At 33.8% G+C, this 17,116-nt stretch overlaps 1 protein-coding gene across 3 annotated transcripts; it reads left to right on the top strand.

The window, feature by feature from the left end:
* The first annotated feature begins 220 nt into the window (after positions 1–220).
* On the top strand, positions 221–14,011 carry LOC114759369 (methionine aminopeptidase 2B). 3 transcript variants are annotated; one of them, XM_028948564.1, is made up of 13 exons: positions 221–225; positions 2,203–2,208; positions 4,023–4,157; positions 6,111–6,150; positions 6,236–6,343; positions 8,869–8,968; positions 9,986–10,131; positions 10,223–10,314; positions 10,430–10,524; positions 10,883–10,979; positions 12,615–12,758; positions 12,847–13,064; positions 13,606–14,011. In XM_028948564.1, the coding sequence occupies exons 3-13, from the start codon at positions 4,025–4,027 to the stop codon at positions 13,714–13,716; spliced, it is 1,284 nt and encodes a 427-aa protein (XP_028804397.1). In that variant the 5' UTR covers positions 221–225; positions 2,203–2,208; positions 4,023–4,024; the 3' UTR covers positions 13,717–14,011. The 3 variants fall into 3 exon arrangements, with proteins under 3 accessions (XP_028804397.1, XP_028804518.1, XP_028804449.1); XM_028948685.1 differs by lacking the exons at positions 221–225; positions 2,203–2,208 and adding an exon at positions 2,538–2,701 and having other exon boundaries at positions 4,015–4,157; XM_028948616.1 differs by lacking the exons at positions 221–225; positions 2,203–2,208 and adding an exon at positions 2,545–2,701 and having other exon boundaries at positions 4,015–4,157; positions 6,114–6,150.
* The last annotated feature ends 3,105 nt before the right edge of the window (positions 14,012–17,116 follow it).

The raw sequence follows: 17,116 nt of genomic DNA, 5'->3' as shown, positions 1-17,116 counted from the left end.
CATTAGGCAAGATCCTTGCCTAAACCGTAGTCCAGTCCATATGCAACCCTAAGTGGGATAAAGAAAGGGTTAGCCATATAACATCATATGATGGTCGTACTATATGATAATAAAGTAACTCCATGATCAAGCTAACCTTTCATCATTCATTCATAATTAACAATAAAAAATGTAACATACTACCTCTGATTTTAAATATAAAATATAGTTTGTATTTAGAATTGAGTTATAAACTAGATCTTATATTAAGAATCGGAGATAGTATATCATATATATTCCAAGCATATTTCTTTTTCTTTTTTTTTTTTACCGGCTATTCCAAGCATATTCCAAATCAATGTCATAAAATCATAACTTTCAAGTGTAAATTTAGGTCCGGATCCTCTTCGAATTCCTCCCTCTTATTTTCCTCTCAGAGTCCCATATTCATCCTTGGATTAAAAATGAATGATTCAGACTTAATATTTGAAAAATGGATGTCCACTTTCTCTCTCCTAATTATGTACTTAAAGCTAAACTATTCATTTTTTGATCTAATGGATATGGAATTCTACGAGAAAAATGAAAAAGAATGAATCTGCGAAAATGTCCTTCTGTGTCCTTTTCAAGCGTTTTGTCTCACGAGACAGTCTTACAAAATTACCTATTATTGAAAATTTTACATGTATTTTTCAACCAAAATTTAATTACGATTATAGTAGCATTTTTTGAAAAAGATAATGAGTGTTTTGTACTTTTACCCAATATTCTTTTTAGTAATATTACATAGATATTAATCAAGAGAGAATCCTATATAAATACCATTTGAATTTTAAAATGTCAAATTAGTTATTCTAATTTCATAAAAAACAAATAAGCCTTTAGGTATTCATTTGGGATTTACAATTTTTGACAATTTACCTACATACCCCTTCTTTCATTCTCTTTTTTTCAGATCAAAGAGAGCTCTTCTCCCTTTCTTCAGGCTCTTTTCTCCCTCCCTTACGATGTTCCCCGTGTCATTCTCTTCAAAAATAATTACAAACTCTCTCCTCACTTCTAAGTCGTCCCTCTCCAAACTTCCAAGTCCGGATCATTTGTTTAGGGTTCCTTTGAACTTCCAACCTCCAAAATTATTTTAAATTACCTCTATGTTCCTTATGTTACCATTCTTTAATCATACAATGGGCTACTTCTTTATTTCTCTGGCTTCCTCATCATGCTTGAAGAACACATATTTGTACCCTGGGCTTTTTCATTCCTCATTTGAATATATGTAATGTAATGGCTATCACAGGGCTACTGGTTTTTGATAAATACCATCATTTTAATGGTCAATTCTATTACAAATGTAGTAAATAATAAAAGTTATTATTAACATGTTTATTATGACATACTTTAAGTGTACTTATCTACTATCTACTAATTTCTCAAAACATTTAGGTCATTGTTTAGTAAAATTATTTGGAAATGACTAATAACAGGTTGCAAAATATGTCATGGAAATGGACAAATTCATTTCACAAGTTGTCAATCATGCTACATATTTGGTAAAATTGTTTGGAAATGACTAATAACAGGTTGTGAAATATATTATAAAAATGGGTACTTTCATTTCGCAAGTGATTAGTCACATTACATGTTTAGTAATTTTATTCAACTCAATCCCCTAAGTTTCGCCTAGTTTGTAAATGGCTAATAACAGATTGCAAAACACGTTATGAAAATGGTTAAATTCAATTTGAAAATTGTTAATCACTTTACAAAACCTGTCAATGTTTTCCATTTTACTTCAATGGTAGTTTAGTACCAAACTTTGCAAATCTCATATTTCTACCTCATGACCATTTGGTCCTTTCACTTATTTACATAACCTATTTGTCTTTTTAAATTTCAAAAGGTAGTTTTAGGTCATTTTTCCATTAATCAATGTACACAATTATGTGTCTTATTTGATTAATTTGAGTCGACATAGTCAAATAGAATAACCATTCATCCATCATGTTTTTAAATTTATTTCTTACCATGCCCAATGGCACCAGGTGGTTCCCACTAAATTTTAGATGATCTTATGTTGCCTTCTTTGACCTCAATTTAAAAAATTCATTCCAGGAAAAAAGTAAGAAAATTATTGTTAACAAATATAGTATTATATTATTGTTATAATATATTCTTTTCACAATCCCCAATCCAATTTTAACCATTCTTGCTGGGACTGCTAAGGAAGGGGCGGGCCGAAACGATCTCGCCGTCTCACAGTCTGTTTGATATGAGGAAAAATGAGATGAGAAAAAGAAAGAAAAATTTTAACAAATTCAATTTAAAAATTAAAAAAGTAAGATAAACATAATTAATTTTTATTTTTTTATATTATTTTTTAATTAAAATTTTAAAATCACACTTCTTCAATTTTTTAAGTAGAGTTTCTTAAAAGAAGATTTTTCCCTCCTCACTCCTCCGTTTCCCCTTGGGATCTGATAGCACCCAAGGTATTCCGTAGTTAATTTTTTTAATTACTAAAACACCCTTCTCCATGTGGAATCGACTGAATCGTAATCCCTTGCCTTGTCCATTCTTCGCGTTCTGCGGAGTCCGGAGTCCAGAGTCCAGCCACCCTTCTCAGTTCTAACGACCTCTCAAGCCACCTCGTTTTGCAGCCGCCGGCCCAGCCTTCATCGTTCGCCGGCAACGCCAATCCTCTCCGTCGCGATATCGCAGTCAGGTATATGGCGGAAACCACCTCCTTTCTGAATTCGTCGTCAAACATCGCTCTCTACTTTCTTCGTGCTTTCTGCATAAACAAGTTCTTGTAAAAGGAAAATGAATCTTTGATATCTTTGTGGCTTAACTTTTTCTGAAATACTGCCTTTGTGAGCCCTAAACTTGTTGTGAAATGCTGCATTAGTAAGCCCTCAGTCTCTTCAACCCGGCAAAATGCTCAAGATCCCTAGTTGAAGCTACTAGGGAAAAAACTGCATTGCATTTTCTCTCTTGTTTTCTTTTCTAGGTATTCTCTCTTTGGAATCCTTAATTTGGCCATAGCTGATAAGAATAATTGGATAATTACGTTTGCTGGTTTTGCAAAAGGCCATATTAATGTAAACGCCATTCCGTGTTTCTTCCTGGTCCTTGCTTACCTTCCTGTTCTATTCTGAGACCCAATTATAATTTGATTTGTAAACAGATTAGTAATCATAGAAAGAGATGGTTTATGTAATTATTTTAAACCCCTTTCTACTACAACTAGGTACTATTATTTGTATGCTACTATCACCAAAGGAAAATGTGTGGTTGATGTCCCAGTAAAACTGTATTGTTTTCTGGTATTGTCCCATAATCACTCTCTAACCCTGGTTTTCCTTCCACGCCAGTGGATGAGGGAAAAAGAGCATTTTACACATTCATCTTGAATGATGGTAGTGATAACAGAATGCAAGGAATGTATAACCCCTGGTTTCATAATTCCATGGTTGCAAGTTGAAACACCTCACTTATCCTGATTTTGTAGCACATCAGGCATTTTTTTATCAGTACATGGTTCCAGGTTGTAAACTGGAGCTATTTGTCCATATTTTGTAGTGTGCTCTGTGCTTGAGCCTTTAATTTATGACATTTGTAAAATGCTAGCTTGTTGCATTTTTATTTACTTTTGTTATGACATTTAATATATATTACTTTTTTAATTATCAATGAAATTGAGTTTTTATACAATCTAGTGACAAAATTTTATTTTTATATTATAATAAAAATATTTAAGTTGATGTCAATGAATTATGATATAGCCATATTGTTTCAAAAAAACAACATATAAAAAATGGAAAAAAAGAGACAAGAAAGGAGCTTAAATTTGATAGGGGTATAATAGTCTATTTATTATTATTTCGATTCTCTCCTCTTGCAAACCAAAGTAACATTAAAATTCTTTCCCTTCCCTTCCTTCCACTAAAATCCCTTCCTTCCTATCTCCTCCCTTCTGGTGAACCAAACAGACCCTTATTGTTCCAGAGTGTCATTGCCATGTGGTTGTGCTTGCAGGTTGTCAGTGATGGACTCGAACACTTTTGTTGAAGAAAATGAAACTTCAGATCCGACAAATAACGTAGAAGAGCCTGGTAACAGTGTAGAAGAGGCTTCTGAGCTTCCTTCACCACTTCAAAATCATATAGATGATGGGAAAGGTATAGCCTTTTAAAATATTTGATGTAGCTGCTGTCATTATCCATGATTGGGATTTATGCATTTGAATAAATTCCTCTAGTCTATGATATATTAGTAATGAATTTGTTTGAAGTCTATATTACAAGAGTGTTCTTTTTGTTTGTTGATTCCAGTCTCATTTCAGACACTTTCTCTGTCTCTTCCTTGTAAACGCACTAGATCTTCTATATAATTTCATTTACCAGAAATTGGAAAGGAAAATCTTAAGCACTAGAATAATCCAGATTATTATATTTTGCCCTAAAACAGCTCAAGGAAACAAGAACCACGGACCCTCAGAAGAAGAAAATATTAATCCTTTTGGAAGCTCAGTCAAGTGGGGTAACTAGTTTAATCATGTCCTGGACAAAGTCTTTGAACTAGAATAAATACTAATGATACTGAATCTCACTCAAACGTTGCCCATTCAGAGCCCAAAGGACTTGATATACTCATTTGGCCTTAGTACTTCACAAAGCAATAAATTCTGAGGTCCAGTTATGATAAAATCAATACCTTTGTATCTCTTAAGAACTTCAAATCTTAGTAGAGAAACCATGCTTCTGAATGTGCAATAAAAGATTGTGCTTCTAGCAAGAAATTTCTCTGCCTTGAGCCTGTTGGGGGCTTTACGGCCGACCCAGTGGATTGGAAGATGCTAGGGTAGCAAGAAGGGAGCAAGTTTTAGTTATTTGCCTTTACTGTTATTTAGAAGTTATTGTGGCAGAACAAGAGTGACATTGATGAGGTGCTTATTCCCTGTAACAATAAACCATGCAAATATCTTGAAGATAACAATAAACCATGCAAATATCTTGAAGATATTATTATTTCCTTCTGGGAAGAGATTGGGAAAGATGCTATTATTTATCTAAAATCTGGGATTAAGGGAGTGTTTGGCAACCTCCAAACCATGGTTTCAGAAGCACTTTTCCGCAAAACGAGACAAATTCCTCCATATATTTATTTCGTAAACCGTAAAAGCACTTCTGAAACCATGGTTTGGTTTCTATCCAAACACCCCCTAAATATAAGAAATTCTAGTTTATATGTATGTGTGTGTATTATCTTTTGTGTTTCGTTTTCTATAAACAGAATTGTTTTCAAAAGCTGGAACTAAACCAGCTATTGATGATTCTATTTTTCTCTCATCTGGTTCTATCTTTTTTTTTTCCCCACCTTTTTGCTTCAAATTCTGCAAAATTTTTTCTTGATATGCTCATTTGAAAGTTCAAAGCCTCTCCTAAGATTGAGGATTTCATTTTGATGGAGGTACTTGATAGTACCGATACTAATAGCATTTTTCTTGTTTGTAGATCTAATAAAGCTTTCTTAGTTGATGTGCACATGGTGTGTGATCTTATCTTAAAAAAGACTTTTCTCATTATAGTGCCCAGCCTCCTTCTCCATGTAGGATATGCCTCCTTTTCCACGTAGGATATGCTTTTTCTTGCATTTGTTGAACCTTGAGTTCATGATGTCAGCTATTAGATTTAGGAACTTTGATTTTTCTATTGTTCAGTTTTAAAGCTTTGACTATATTAAGGAAGTCAGGATTGTATGGGAATTTTTATGTAGCTACCCCATGGTGCATATGGCTGGAGGAAAATGCTTAGATCTTAAGGACAAAAGTTGATCCTGAAATTTATCAAGGGATGGGATATTTATGACATTTATTTTGGTTTTTAACACTTGGTTTGTTCATGGGAGTTTCCTTGACAATTGTGCAGAGACGTTTTGGAGCTTTTCTGTTCTAGTATGTTTCTCATCTTTTTTGTCATAAGTTTTGCATGTTTCCTTTATGTAAGGAGGTCTTGTTATTTTTTTATCTGTACTTTTCTTCATCTAGCATTAGATATTTAATGATGTTCCGTATTTATTTTATGTTGATAACATATGAAATGGTCTTTGTTTAAATATCTATTCTCTTTCAGCAGAAGTTGCAAAGAAGAAAAAGAAGAAAAATAAAAGCAAGTGAGGAAAATTCCCGGTCTTAATGTTTTTTCTCCAAATTTCTCCATTTTGCTGATTTTCTCATTTTATCTCTCTTTATGATAAGGAAAAAGAAAGAAATACCAGCGCAGACTGATCCACCGTCAATTCCTGTTCTTGACCTTTTCCCATCTGGAGATTTCCCTGAAGGAGAAATTCAGCAGTACAAAGATGAGTAAGTATACGAGGGAAAATTTTTTGGCAACATTTGTAATTTTAATTCCAAATTTTTATTGCAAATTTGGTTTGAGTTTGAATTCAGGTAAGGTGAATGTGCAGTTTACTCAACTTTTGCTTTTCTTAGTTTCTCCTCTTTTTGACATGGACGCGAGTGACTTTTTTCCTTTGCATTATTCTGGGGTAATTAATATTTATCCTTGGACCAGCACTTGACTTTTCCCACTGTTGTTTTTTTTTTAAATAATTTTTTTATTGAATATTTATGCTTGATTCAAAATTGTGGAAATTCCATCACTAGTATTAGAATATTTGTCTTCCATTGTGATGTAAGTACCCATAGTTATAGGAGTCGATTTAGGATCTAGTTTATTGTATTTATTGTATTCCAGATTTCTTGGACTCCTAATTTATGCCCTTTGGTGTATATATTTTGCTCTCTCCTTACTCAGAAATGCAAGGAATAAAATATTCTTTCCATTCGCACAAAAACTGTTCCTGCAGCAAGGCAGAAAGTGGTTGTGTACCTCATTTAGAAATTCCTTTGTGCTTGGAAATTCATTTCAAGAGATTATATCTCTTTGATGCCGGTGGTTTCTTTGAAATTGGGTCATGTTTCTTAAAAAAAAAATAGATTTTGTGAGCATAGATGAGAAATCTATTTTCAGCAGCGCATTGTTTTCTTATTGGCTTTCTGATCTGCATAATTCTCCTATTACTAATTTCTTCGTGATTAATTCTGATTGTTCTTGTTTGTCTTATTTCTTATTTTTTGTGGGACAAATAAAGGTGGAAAAGTTTTGTGTGAATGTGCATTTTCACTGTTACTTGGTTTATTTGGTTGGAAAGGAATGCTAAGAGCTTTAAAGTTTCCTTGGCCACTCTAAATGACTTGTGGAGAAGAGTGACATTCCCTATTTCCCTTTGATTTTCCGTTCAGTGGTTATTTGCAGTCTCTTTGACTACATGACTAGGGATTGGGCGTCATTATTTTTTCTATTTTGTGCATTTTTCTACTTCCCCCTTGTTTCTCCCTTTCATGAGGTTGTCTTATCCTCCATTCTTGTACCTATCTAACAAGTTTTTTCCTCATAAGTTATAAAAGAATTAATTGCCTGCTTTATATTCAGTATGCAACTATTGCTTTAAATTGTTGAACTTATATTAGGACTCTTCACTTGTCAATATTGGCTTTATTTTCTGCTTCTGCATTCACCTGCACTTTACTTTTATGTCGGACATGTAATTTTTTGTCCCTGTTGTCAATTTCACTAGATAGAAATACTTTCAGGTTATTACATTTGAATTTTTTTTTTTGGGGGGTGATTTAAGGCCCCATATATATGCATATATCGATTTAGGGCTTTCTAATTTCAACAGGAAAAAAAAGTTATTTTAGATTGCTGAAAAAGTACTTTATTGTTTAAAGATTTTATGAAAAGTGGAAATTATTTTGCATTTTGTAATTATTAGAAAACACTTTTTACTTGAAAGTAAGAAGCTACTCAGAATAGTTCCTCTGAATAATCATTAATATAATTTTTTTCCTGATTCTGATTATGTTTGATAGCTTGAACAAACATTCTAAAATTTGTCAGAACTACTTTTTTTTTTTTTTTTTTAATATTTCTTTCATGAAGAAAAGCTGAAACAAACAAGCCCTTAATGTATGTGTGTATGTGGGTGTTGGAATTTAACATTCAAATACTAACTTCTGCTTCTCATTAGAGCTCCACAGATGAAACCTGTATAAGAAAAGGTACCTTATTTTAAAACTTAAACAAACAATCTTTTTGGCTTCACCAATTTTTTATTTCAAACCTCGGGTGGCTATTTATTCTTGTTATTGCTTTAGTCTTGTTTTTCTGTAAGGTATATTGTTGGAGTATATTGGAAATTATTTTGATGGTTTTTTCCCTCAAAATCGTAGGAATAACTACTGAATGCATGACATACATCATGCGAGAAGTTCAGTTGGTGCCTTCTACATTACTAGCTCATTGACTCTTGCGGTTTTTCATTTTTGCTAAGTAGCAACTTTCAAAATCTTACTTAACTCATGAAGGAATACAAAAATATATATAGAAGCAGATGGCAACAGGTCTACGATTCAATTTCAGAAAATCATCTTCCATGATGACACAATAAAAGCAGTGCAATTTTAGGTTCTAAGGAAGGGAAGTCTTGGTTAGACTTTCGTCTTTTGTCTTTTTTCCATGCTTTCTGTTGGTCAACAACCAAAAGACAGTTGACATATCTTAATACATTATTAGACAACAAGTATACACAGATAAGACTTAATAAATGCTCAGGATTTTCAATAGGATTTTACTTATTAGTAGCTTTCATACAATTGTACACACGCACACACAGGCTTCTTGTAATTTTCTTTTAAGAGTAATGTCTTCTGTAATTTTTTTTTTCCATTTTACATTACACTGAAGTCTGTTGATGATCATTATGCTTCGGGCATTGCTCTTTAAATGACCAGATACCATTACTGAGTTGTTATCTATATGCCAGTAACCTCTGGAGGACTACATCTGAGGAGAAGAGAGAGTTGGAGCGCCTTCAGAAACCAATATATAATTCAGTTCGTCGGGCAGCGGAAGTTCATCGTCAGGTTGTGATTCGCCTTATTTGGTTCCAAGGTTAACTTTGTTTTAATGGGCTATCTTTGTGGAATGAAAAGGAGGGAGAAAATAATTGAAGATTGTACCTTTGACTTGTGTAAACAGGGAGGGGAAAATGAGATTGGAAGTGTGGAGATGATACAATTAGATCCAAATATATTCAAATTAATGGAAACTGCTGGGGTGTAAGTTAACTAGATGATCATACAAACTAGAAAATAGAAATCAACAATGGAAAATGAAATTCTAACAATTTGAGAGGCTTGATACCCCCAAACGTCTCACACACATCCTACCTTCTCCATTGGTCTTGCTGACCCCAAATTGCCTTTATTCGCTACCCCTCTCTTCTTTGACTGTCAAAGTTAGGCAATCTTATCGACCTTTTGCAATCATTCTGCTTCCCCTAAGCCCCACTGGCCCATTTCTCTTATTCTCCCCCTCATTCTCCCCCTCCTTCTAGAATAGTTCATTAAAGTCCCATATTTAATTTTGTTCCCCTTTCTTGTGTAGGTGGGCAAGGACAAAGGTCCCTTTCCATATCATAAGGGGGAAAAAAAATAAAACAAATATTGAACCTACTACTTTTTATTTTAAGTTGAGTAAACCATGAAAAGAAAGTTGCTTTTAAAAATCATATCACCTTTGTTTCAGATCTTAGTGAGATATGCTTTTTGTAAGTGTTAAAATATAACAAGAATATATTATTTTTATTGCAATCTGATATTTTCTTTTCTCATCTGATTTATACTGCATGCGTGTGTTTGTGTGTGTGTGTGTGTTTTTTTTTTTTGGGGCTTTGTTTTCCCCCTTTGGTCTCTGTTAAAAATTCAGAAACAATATCTTATCCATCTTTATATCCATTTTTTTTCCATTTACTTAATTACATTTAGTGTGGTTTGAAAAATACATTTGTTCTCTGATAAGATTTTAGCTTGGGAGTGTAATTGTCTAGCAATATCTATGCACACATATACTTGAGGGGGTATTCATTATGTATAAATCAGGTTCGCAAATATATAAGAGGCATTGTGAAGCCTGGAATGTTGATGACTGACTTGTGTGAAACTTTGGAGAACACTGTTCGTAAGCTAATCTCAGAGGATGGTCTGCAAGCTGGCATTGCATTTCCCACAGGATGCTCATTGAATTGGTTATTCTTTAAAGCTTGATTTTGTTTTTCCTCTCCTCATTGGTGGTTTCTACCTGGAATAGTCTGTTATTAGAAATTTTTTCACCCCCAGGGTTGCTGCTCACTGGACCCCAAACACAGGAGATAAGACTGTGCTTCAATATGATGATGTAATGAAGTTGGATTTTGGAACTCATGTAGATGGTAATATCTTAAAAGTCTTAATTTATTCGGATGCATGTATTGTTGGAACTATCGTTGATAATAGGTTACTGGTTTGGTACTCTGCCCAGCCTCTTATTATGATTTTTGCGTGCAGGGTACATAGTCGACTGTGCATTTACAGTGGCATTTAACCCTATGTTTGATCCACTGCTTGAAGCCTCTCGTGAAGCAACCAATACGGGTATTAAGGTATTGAAGTTTCTGTATTGAAGTTTGATTGAGTCATGTTGAAAAAGGAGTGGTCCGGACGTAGGTGTAGATTTTGGTTGTATTAATTTCAACCCTGCGTTCTTGCAAGGTGATTCTAACTTTTTGTTTGTTATTTTTATAGTAGAAAAGTTTAAGAAATTAAATAACAACCAAGCTAACGGCTCGTAACATAACAATGCTTTCTGTTTTACTTATATATTGATATATTGTTTAATTTGACTAGAAAATAACCAACAGCCATTTTTTCCTAAATTATGTTTTCACATAATTATTTGGCATGTGTCAGTTAAGGTGTATTATAATTAGTTCCACCAAAATGTTTTGCCTAACTGTACAGGAAGCAGGAGTTGATGTGCGCCTTTGTGATGTTGGTGCTGCAATCCAAGAGGTCATGGAGTCATATGAGGTTGAGATTAATGGGAAGGTGTATCAAGGTGAGATGCTCATGCGGATTTTTTTTGCTTAATTTCTTGGTTCTCTAGTATTTTCCTTTCCATAAAATGTATTTTATTTGGCTCATTTTTTATCCATGTTACATTTAATTTTATGTGAATGAACTTGAGGCTTAGCTTTCCCATTTCTTTATAATTACATATCATGTAAAACTACAATGATTGCCACTTATTGAGGGCTCATGCTTATTTTGACGCCAAATATAATAGGGACAAACACAAGAATCACATCCGTTTTCTATTCAAAAGTTACATGTTGACATTTAGATTCTTCACTAGCTGCTAATCTGATGTCATCTTGCTATGTGGTGTATGTTTGTTGGCTAGAGTAGGAAGAAGCCTGCATAGAATTTGTTGTGTTGGAGATAGTGATAGAAATCGTACAGGACTTGCAGAGTTATTTTAATACATGTAAAAGATAGTGCGGCTGAATTTCAGAGGAAACAGATTGTAAGAGATTTATCGAAAAGATATTGCGGCTAAAACCAGAAGGGGCTAAAAGAGGCAGAGAAAGCTGTATCTTCTGGTCGCAGAATATGCCAAGGTTTATACTTGAGGAGATAAGGTATTGGGAGCACAAGGGTAGGTAAAGCTGAGGGACTGGACAGTCGTGTGATGAGTGTTTAGAGTTGTGGAACTCTTGAGTCTCACTTTAGCAAGATGAGTCTTTTTGAAAGAAAGTGTTTCTGGGAGAGTCTGGCCTCTCTAATACCAAAAGTGTTTATGTAGAATGTTTGATGCTGTCTTTTGATCTCCATGATAATTTTTTGTTGCTGTCAAGCTGTAAGGGGAGTTTGGGCTTTCGCTGACATTGTCTTTGTTCATTTGGGCCTGATACAGGGTACTACTTGCATTTGTTACCCAAGCACTGATTCAGCTATTTCTGTTCTAAACTTGACTTATTTTTTCTGGTTTTTATGAGTTTGTGTGAAGTTTCTGTGATTTAGTTACAAGTCCCTATCTGAATGCTTGCAAAAAACTAATATTGTCGCCTTTGAATGTTGTGAGATGTATGTATATGACTTTTATTTGGTACTCTGCGCGTAGCTTTTTTAGGTGGAATTTTCATTTCTGATACATATGTTCAGCTCTTTCACTTTTTGCCTTCAGCCAAAGTTGAACAGCTGTTTTACACTGACCAGTTTCATAGGATTTTAGTTCATGTTGTTTTGAGGATATCCTTACATTTTGTATTATCTTCATTCTAATGCAAAATTTTCTTTTGTATAAAAGAACGGCCCTTGGGAAAAATTTCAACAATTGATTGTGCAGTGAAACCATCTTGTTTCTCTCGTTTTATGTTGGAACTTGTGTTTTTTTTCCTCCCTCCTGTTTGGATGAGTGTTTTGTGAAAGCCATACAAGTTCTATGGGAAAATATGCCTTGTTTACGGGGAACAACCTTATGCAGTGCGTCAAGGAATTGAGATAAGAGTTTTCTGTGCATTTGGTTCTGCGTTCATAGTTGCTTTAAACTACTGATGCTTTATGCAAGTCAAAAGCTTAAGATCATCGATGAGATTCTTGTAAAGTTATGCGCTTGCACATTTGTCTTGATGTTCCTCCTTCAAAATATCTAACGAGTAAACTACTGCTTATAATTTGATTCTTATTGTAGTGAAGAGCATACGGAATTTGAATGGACATAGCATAGGCCGTTACCAAATCCATGCTGGTAAATCAGTTCCAATTGTGAAAGGAGGAGAGCAGACAAAAATGGAGGAGGGTGAATTTTACGCCATTGAAACCTTTGGATCAACTGGTAGTTGCTGCTGCTTAAGATGTTGGGGATTAATATTAGAATTTTGAGTCCACACTAATACATAATCCAATTGCTCATTTATGTGCAGGGAAAGGATATGTAAGAGAAGATTTGGAGTGCAGTCACTACATGAAGAATTTCGATGTTGGTCATGTCCCGCTGAGATTGCCTAGAGCAAAGCAGCTGTTAGCCACTATTAACAAGAACTTCTCCACTTTGGCCTTTTGTAGACGGTATTTGGATCGCCTTGGCGAGACTAAGTACTTAATGGCATTGAAGAACCTGTGTGATTCTAATATTGTTCAGGTATTTCTCATCACTACCTCCATATTTGGGAAATAAAAGATCAGAAGAAATTTTTGCTCATATTCTAGATCCTTGAAGTTGTATTAACCCAAAAAAAAAAAAAATCCTTAGTTGATTGGCTCATGATTATTCACCATGCATCCCATAACATGTAATTTCAGCTCTTAAAATATAGTGTTTCTTCATGATATCCATATTTAGTGCATTGACATTCAATGTGGTCTATTTGGCGTTTTCTCTTTAGGCTGTCTGTCAGAAAATTAAAATTTTTCAAAAACAATTATGTTTTTTGTTTAATTAGATAAATTTCTGTGAGGATTTTTGCTACGATGATGAATTTTCCCTTTGGAAGTTGACAGTGGTGTGGTGGTTACCTGGAAATTCTATATTTAGACCGAGATAGGGCATGCCCATATTTTATTCCATATGATTTTACCTTTCCTTTTTTTTAGTTTAAAAGCAGATTAGCAGTTGTATTATTCTGAAGACCACTTGGATGTCTCTGGCAACGGAAGAGTCTAATCTCTCTTTTTTGGTGCAGCCTTATCCTCCTCTGTGCGATGTGAAGGGAAGCTATGTATCACAATTTGAGCATACGATCTTGCTCCGACCAACATGCAAAGAAGTTATTTCGAGGGGTGATGATTACTAATGTCAAATGTCCCCACTAATGAGTATATTAGTTCCCTTTTCGGTTTGTATGAGTAATCTTCAATTTAGTATGTTGAAAATTTTTAGAGGTATTTTGGATTGTGCTAAACTTTCACTATAGGAATTACTGAACAGTTATTATTACTTTAAATCCGAACAAAATGTGGATGTTTTCAGTCGGATTGGGAATATTAAGGGGTCGTTTGGTTCATCGAATCATAGGTAATAGAATGTAATGTAATAACAGGGAATGTAATACAATGCAAAGAAGATTACAATGAATTTGTTTGGTTCAACTTAATAATGTTAAAAAGAATAATAATTTTTATATTAAATTTAATAATCATAAAAATGAAAAAGAGTGAAATATTCTTATCTTTTTTCTTATTGTCCCCTTCCAACTCAATGCCTTATTCCTCCTCCTCCATCCACATCAATCACCATAATAAATTTCCAGAAAAATAATCTTTCAAAACAGAAAGAGTTGTTCACCAAAAACAAAAAAAGAATTGTGAAATCATTAGGTGGAGGAGGTATCATATTTGCAAAAATGAATTAGGATTCAAATTAACAAGACATACTTGGGTTCATATATAGAAAAAGCGAAATTATAAAGGTAAAGGAGGTAGAGGTCGTTGCTGAAGGGAAATCGATGGGGCAGGTAGATCTGCGAAGTAACTGGAATTTTGGAGATGATTAGAAGGAGTTCAAATGAGTATGGAGAAGTTTGATGGTGGCGACAACAATGCGGAGGTGAAGCATACAAGGAGATTGATGGTTGTTGCTAGGAATAGGTTTGTTGGTGAGTGGTAGATGGCCAGGGAGGAAGAATGGTTGACGGTTTCTTACTTTATTTTAAGGATAAAAGTGTAATTTTATCATGTCGTAATCCTCATTCATGGGGATAATTAATTTATGGGTAATTTTTGTCTAATTGACGTTATTTGGCTGGTTTGGATTCTTTACGTTCACCGAAATTGATGGATAAGATAGAGAAGAATTTATTAATATAATTAGGCTAGAATAATACATAAAGCTTCCCTCAAATATACCTTGGTTGCATTTAATTGAACAACCTCATAGCTTTCAGATTTTAATCAATAGCCCCATGCTGTGATGATGATTAGATTTAAAGGAATTTATGCCATCTCATATTATTTTAAATTATTTAATAGATTGGTGTAACAGTAATTTGTTGTAGTGTATCACCTCACGTCCTTTGTATATATTCCTCTATCCTATTTTTAAGTTATGTTTAATATGTTTTGCACAGCGAATTATAAACTTCATTAATTGTTATTTGAGATTCAATAGTTTTTTAATTTTATTCATATTTAATATACATTATATCTTATAAGAATAATGTCAACACAAGAAATAAAGAGTAAAATTTTCTATTCATGGCAAAAGTTTCTCTCTTTGCCTTATGAATAAGACAAAAAATTTTTTCTCTACCCTATGAGTAGGACTAGAGGAGTAAGAATTAATTAGATATTTAATTTGGTTTTAAATATAATATTTTAATTTATTTTGTTTCTAATATTTATTTATTTTACTCCAAGTAATAATTACACGTTAAGGAGTTTTCCTTAAGGGGTAATTCCATCGCATATGATTAATGACGATATTTTTAAAATAAATTATTTATTATTACAAATAAATAACTTATTTTCTTAATATTTGTCTAGCTCAAGGATTGAAGGTAGTGGTAAATTATTTATGCAACATTTCTTTCAGCTTCTGATCATCTACTTCGTCTTCGTGCTTGTAGATCTCATCTCTATCACATTATTCATTTAAGATGGAGTAGTTTTTTTTTCCCTAGTAATACAGTCATTGGTTATCATTTCAAATCAGAATTTTTGATCCCAAGTTTATTTCGTTTAAAACTATTAGTCCCCCTAATTTAAAAAGGATTTGGTGTTTATGTTCGCTGCGTAAATGATGCTAACGTGTCACTAACACTGTCTAATTTGCTGATGTGGCATGTTGACTGGGTAACAAGACTTGGTGATCATTTTGCTAACTTGGATGTTTGATTTAGGAAGTGTTTGGAAAAATCCACAATCACTTAAAAAAGTACTTTTATGAGATAAAATATTTTTAGGTGATCATGCAGTTCCCAAGCTCCCCTTTGAAGAAGGGCACGCATAAAACAAAATGCGTTGAGGGGGGAAAGCCTAACATGATTGAAGCCTGAAGGAAAAAGGAAGCGGGTTAGGTCAAGGAGCACCCACAGCCCGAGAAGTCTTACATAGCCATCATCATTTCAGTCGGCGCCAGTGACTGTCTGTGAAGGTCACAGGAACATTCTCATTAGCATCCCATTGGGTTCACAGCCAAGAATTCTTTCTGTTCAATCCGTTCGGCAAAAAAACATGAGCAATGTTTTGCTGTGATGTGCTCTTTAAATGCTCTATTTTTATTATTATTATTTCTACAATCAATCAAGCTTCCGTGCTATTTTATTTTGTTCTTTGTTCTTTGATTACTAGTTTTTGTTATTAGTTTTATATTGCAGATGGTATACAAAAAGTAAATAGATGGCCGACTTTTGTGTTCCTTTCCTATCTTGTACAATGACATGTAATGTGCTCTGTTTTAGTACATGATTATCGCAAAATTCATGATCCGATTCTGCGGTTATAGTATATGTTTGTCTTTTTGTCCTTTTTGTTAAACTGCTGGAGTCATGGGTTTGCTACTCATAGATTTTCGGGACTTTAATTATATTCCTGAGAAGGTTTTTTTCTCCCTATTTATAAGTTATTTTATTAAATTTTTAATATGAATATATTATTTTATTTTTTATTTATTACAGTATATATAGTTTTTTTGAGTTATAAGTGTCAGGAAGTTTTTTAAGTCTTAATATCAACCCGGAAGTTACAAAAAACGTAGCAATTTTGCCTCGATCATTATCTCATTTAATTTTGACAGTTAATTTAACCAGATTGCTTATGTGGCATGCCATGTCATCATCTCTCATTTCTTCTATTCCACGTCACCCCCACCACATCATCCCCTCCTTCACCCCCTTGCGAGTTTCAGAACCCCCTTCTCTCTCTCTCCCTTTTCTTTTAAGTTCCAGTACGCCATCAATGTACAGAGGAGAGAGAGCAATAAAGAGAAAGAAGACAGAGTAACCAACCCAAGAATCCAACACTGCAGAACGAGATCATCACATATGTGCAAAAACGGAAATGATATTATGACAAAAAATTTGCAGATGATAACGAAGAGGTTTTGTCAAAATCTCTATGTCACACCACAATCACTCTGATAAAATAAAAAGGTTCGCAAGAAAGATCTCGGGAGTTTTTTTTTGCCAAATTTGAGTTGCTAACGATGATTTGTGAAGGAGAACAACTCAACACTCCAAATTGATTTTTTGTCCTTCT

Source organism: Neltuma alba, unplaced genomic scaffold (genome assembly GCF_004799145.2).
Source record: "Neltuma alba isolate B1F8T4 unplaced genomic scaffold, ASM479914v2 tig00000217_pilon, whole genome shotgun sequence".
NCBI lineage: Eukaryota > Viridiplantae > Streptophyta > Magnoliopsida > Fabales > Fabaceae > Neltuma > Neltuma alba.
Note: the sequence above shows the minus strand (reverse complement) of the source record. Positions and strands in the feature narration are given on the sequence as shown.

What these genes read in the sequence shown, in the direction of transcription:
- LOC114759369 (XM_028948564.1), top strand. Translation starts at nt 4,025, where the DNA reads ATGGACTCGAACACTTTTGTTGAAGAAAATGAAACTTCAGATCCGACA. An exon ending in CAGCGGAAGTTCATCGTCAG is followed by an intron (nt 8,969 to 9,985) that starts GTTGTGATTCGC and finishes TGTATAAATCAG; the next exon opens with GTTCGCAAATATATAAGAGG. An exon ending in TGAAACCTTTGGATCAACTG is followed by an intron (nt 12,759 to 12,846) that starts GTAGTTGCTGCT and finishes ATTTATGTGCAG; the next exon opens with GGAAAGGATATGTAAGAGAA.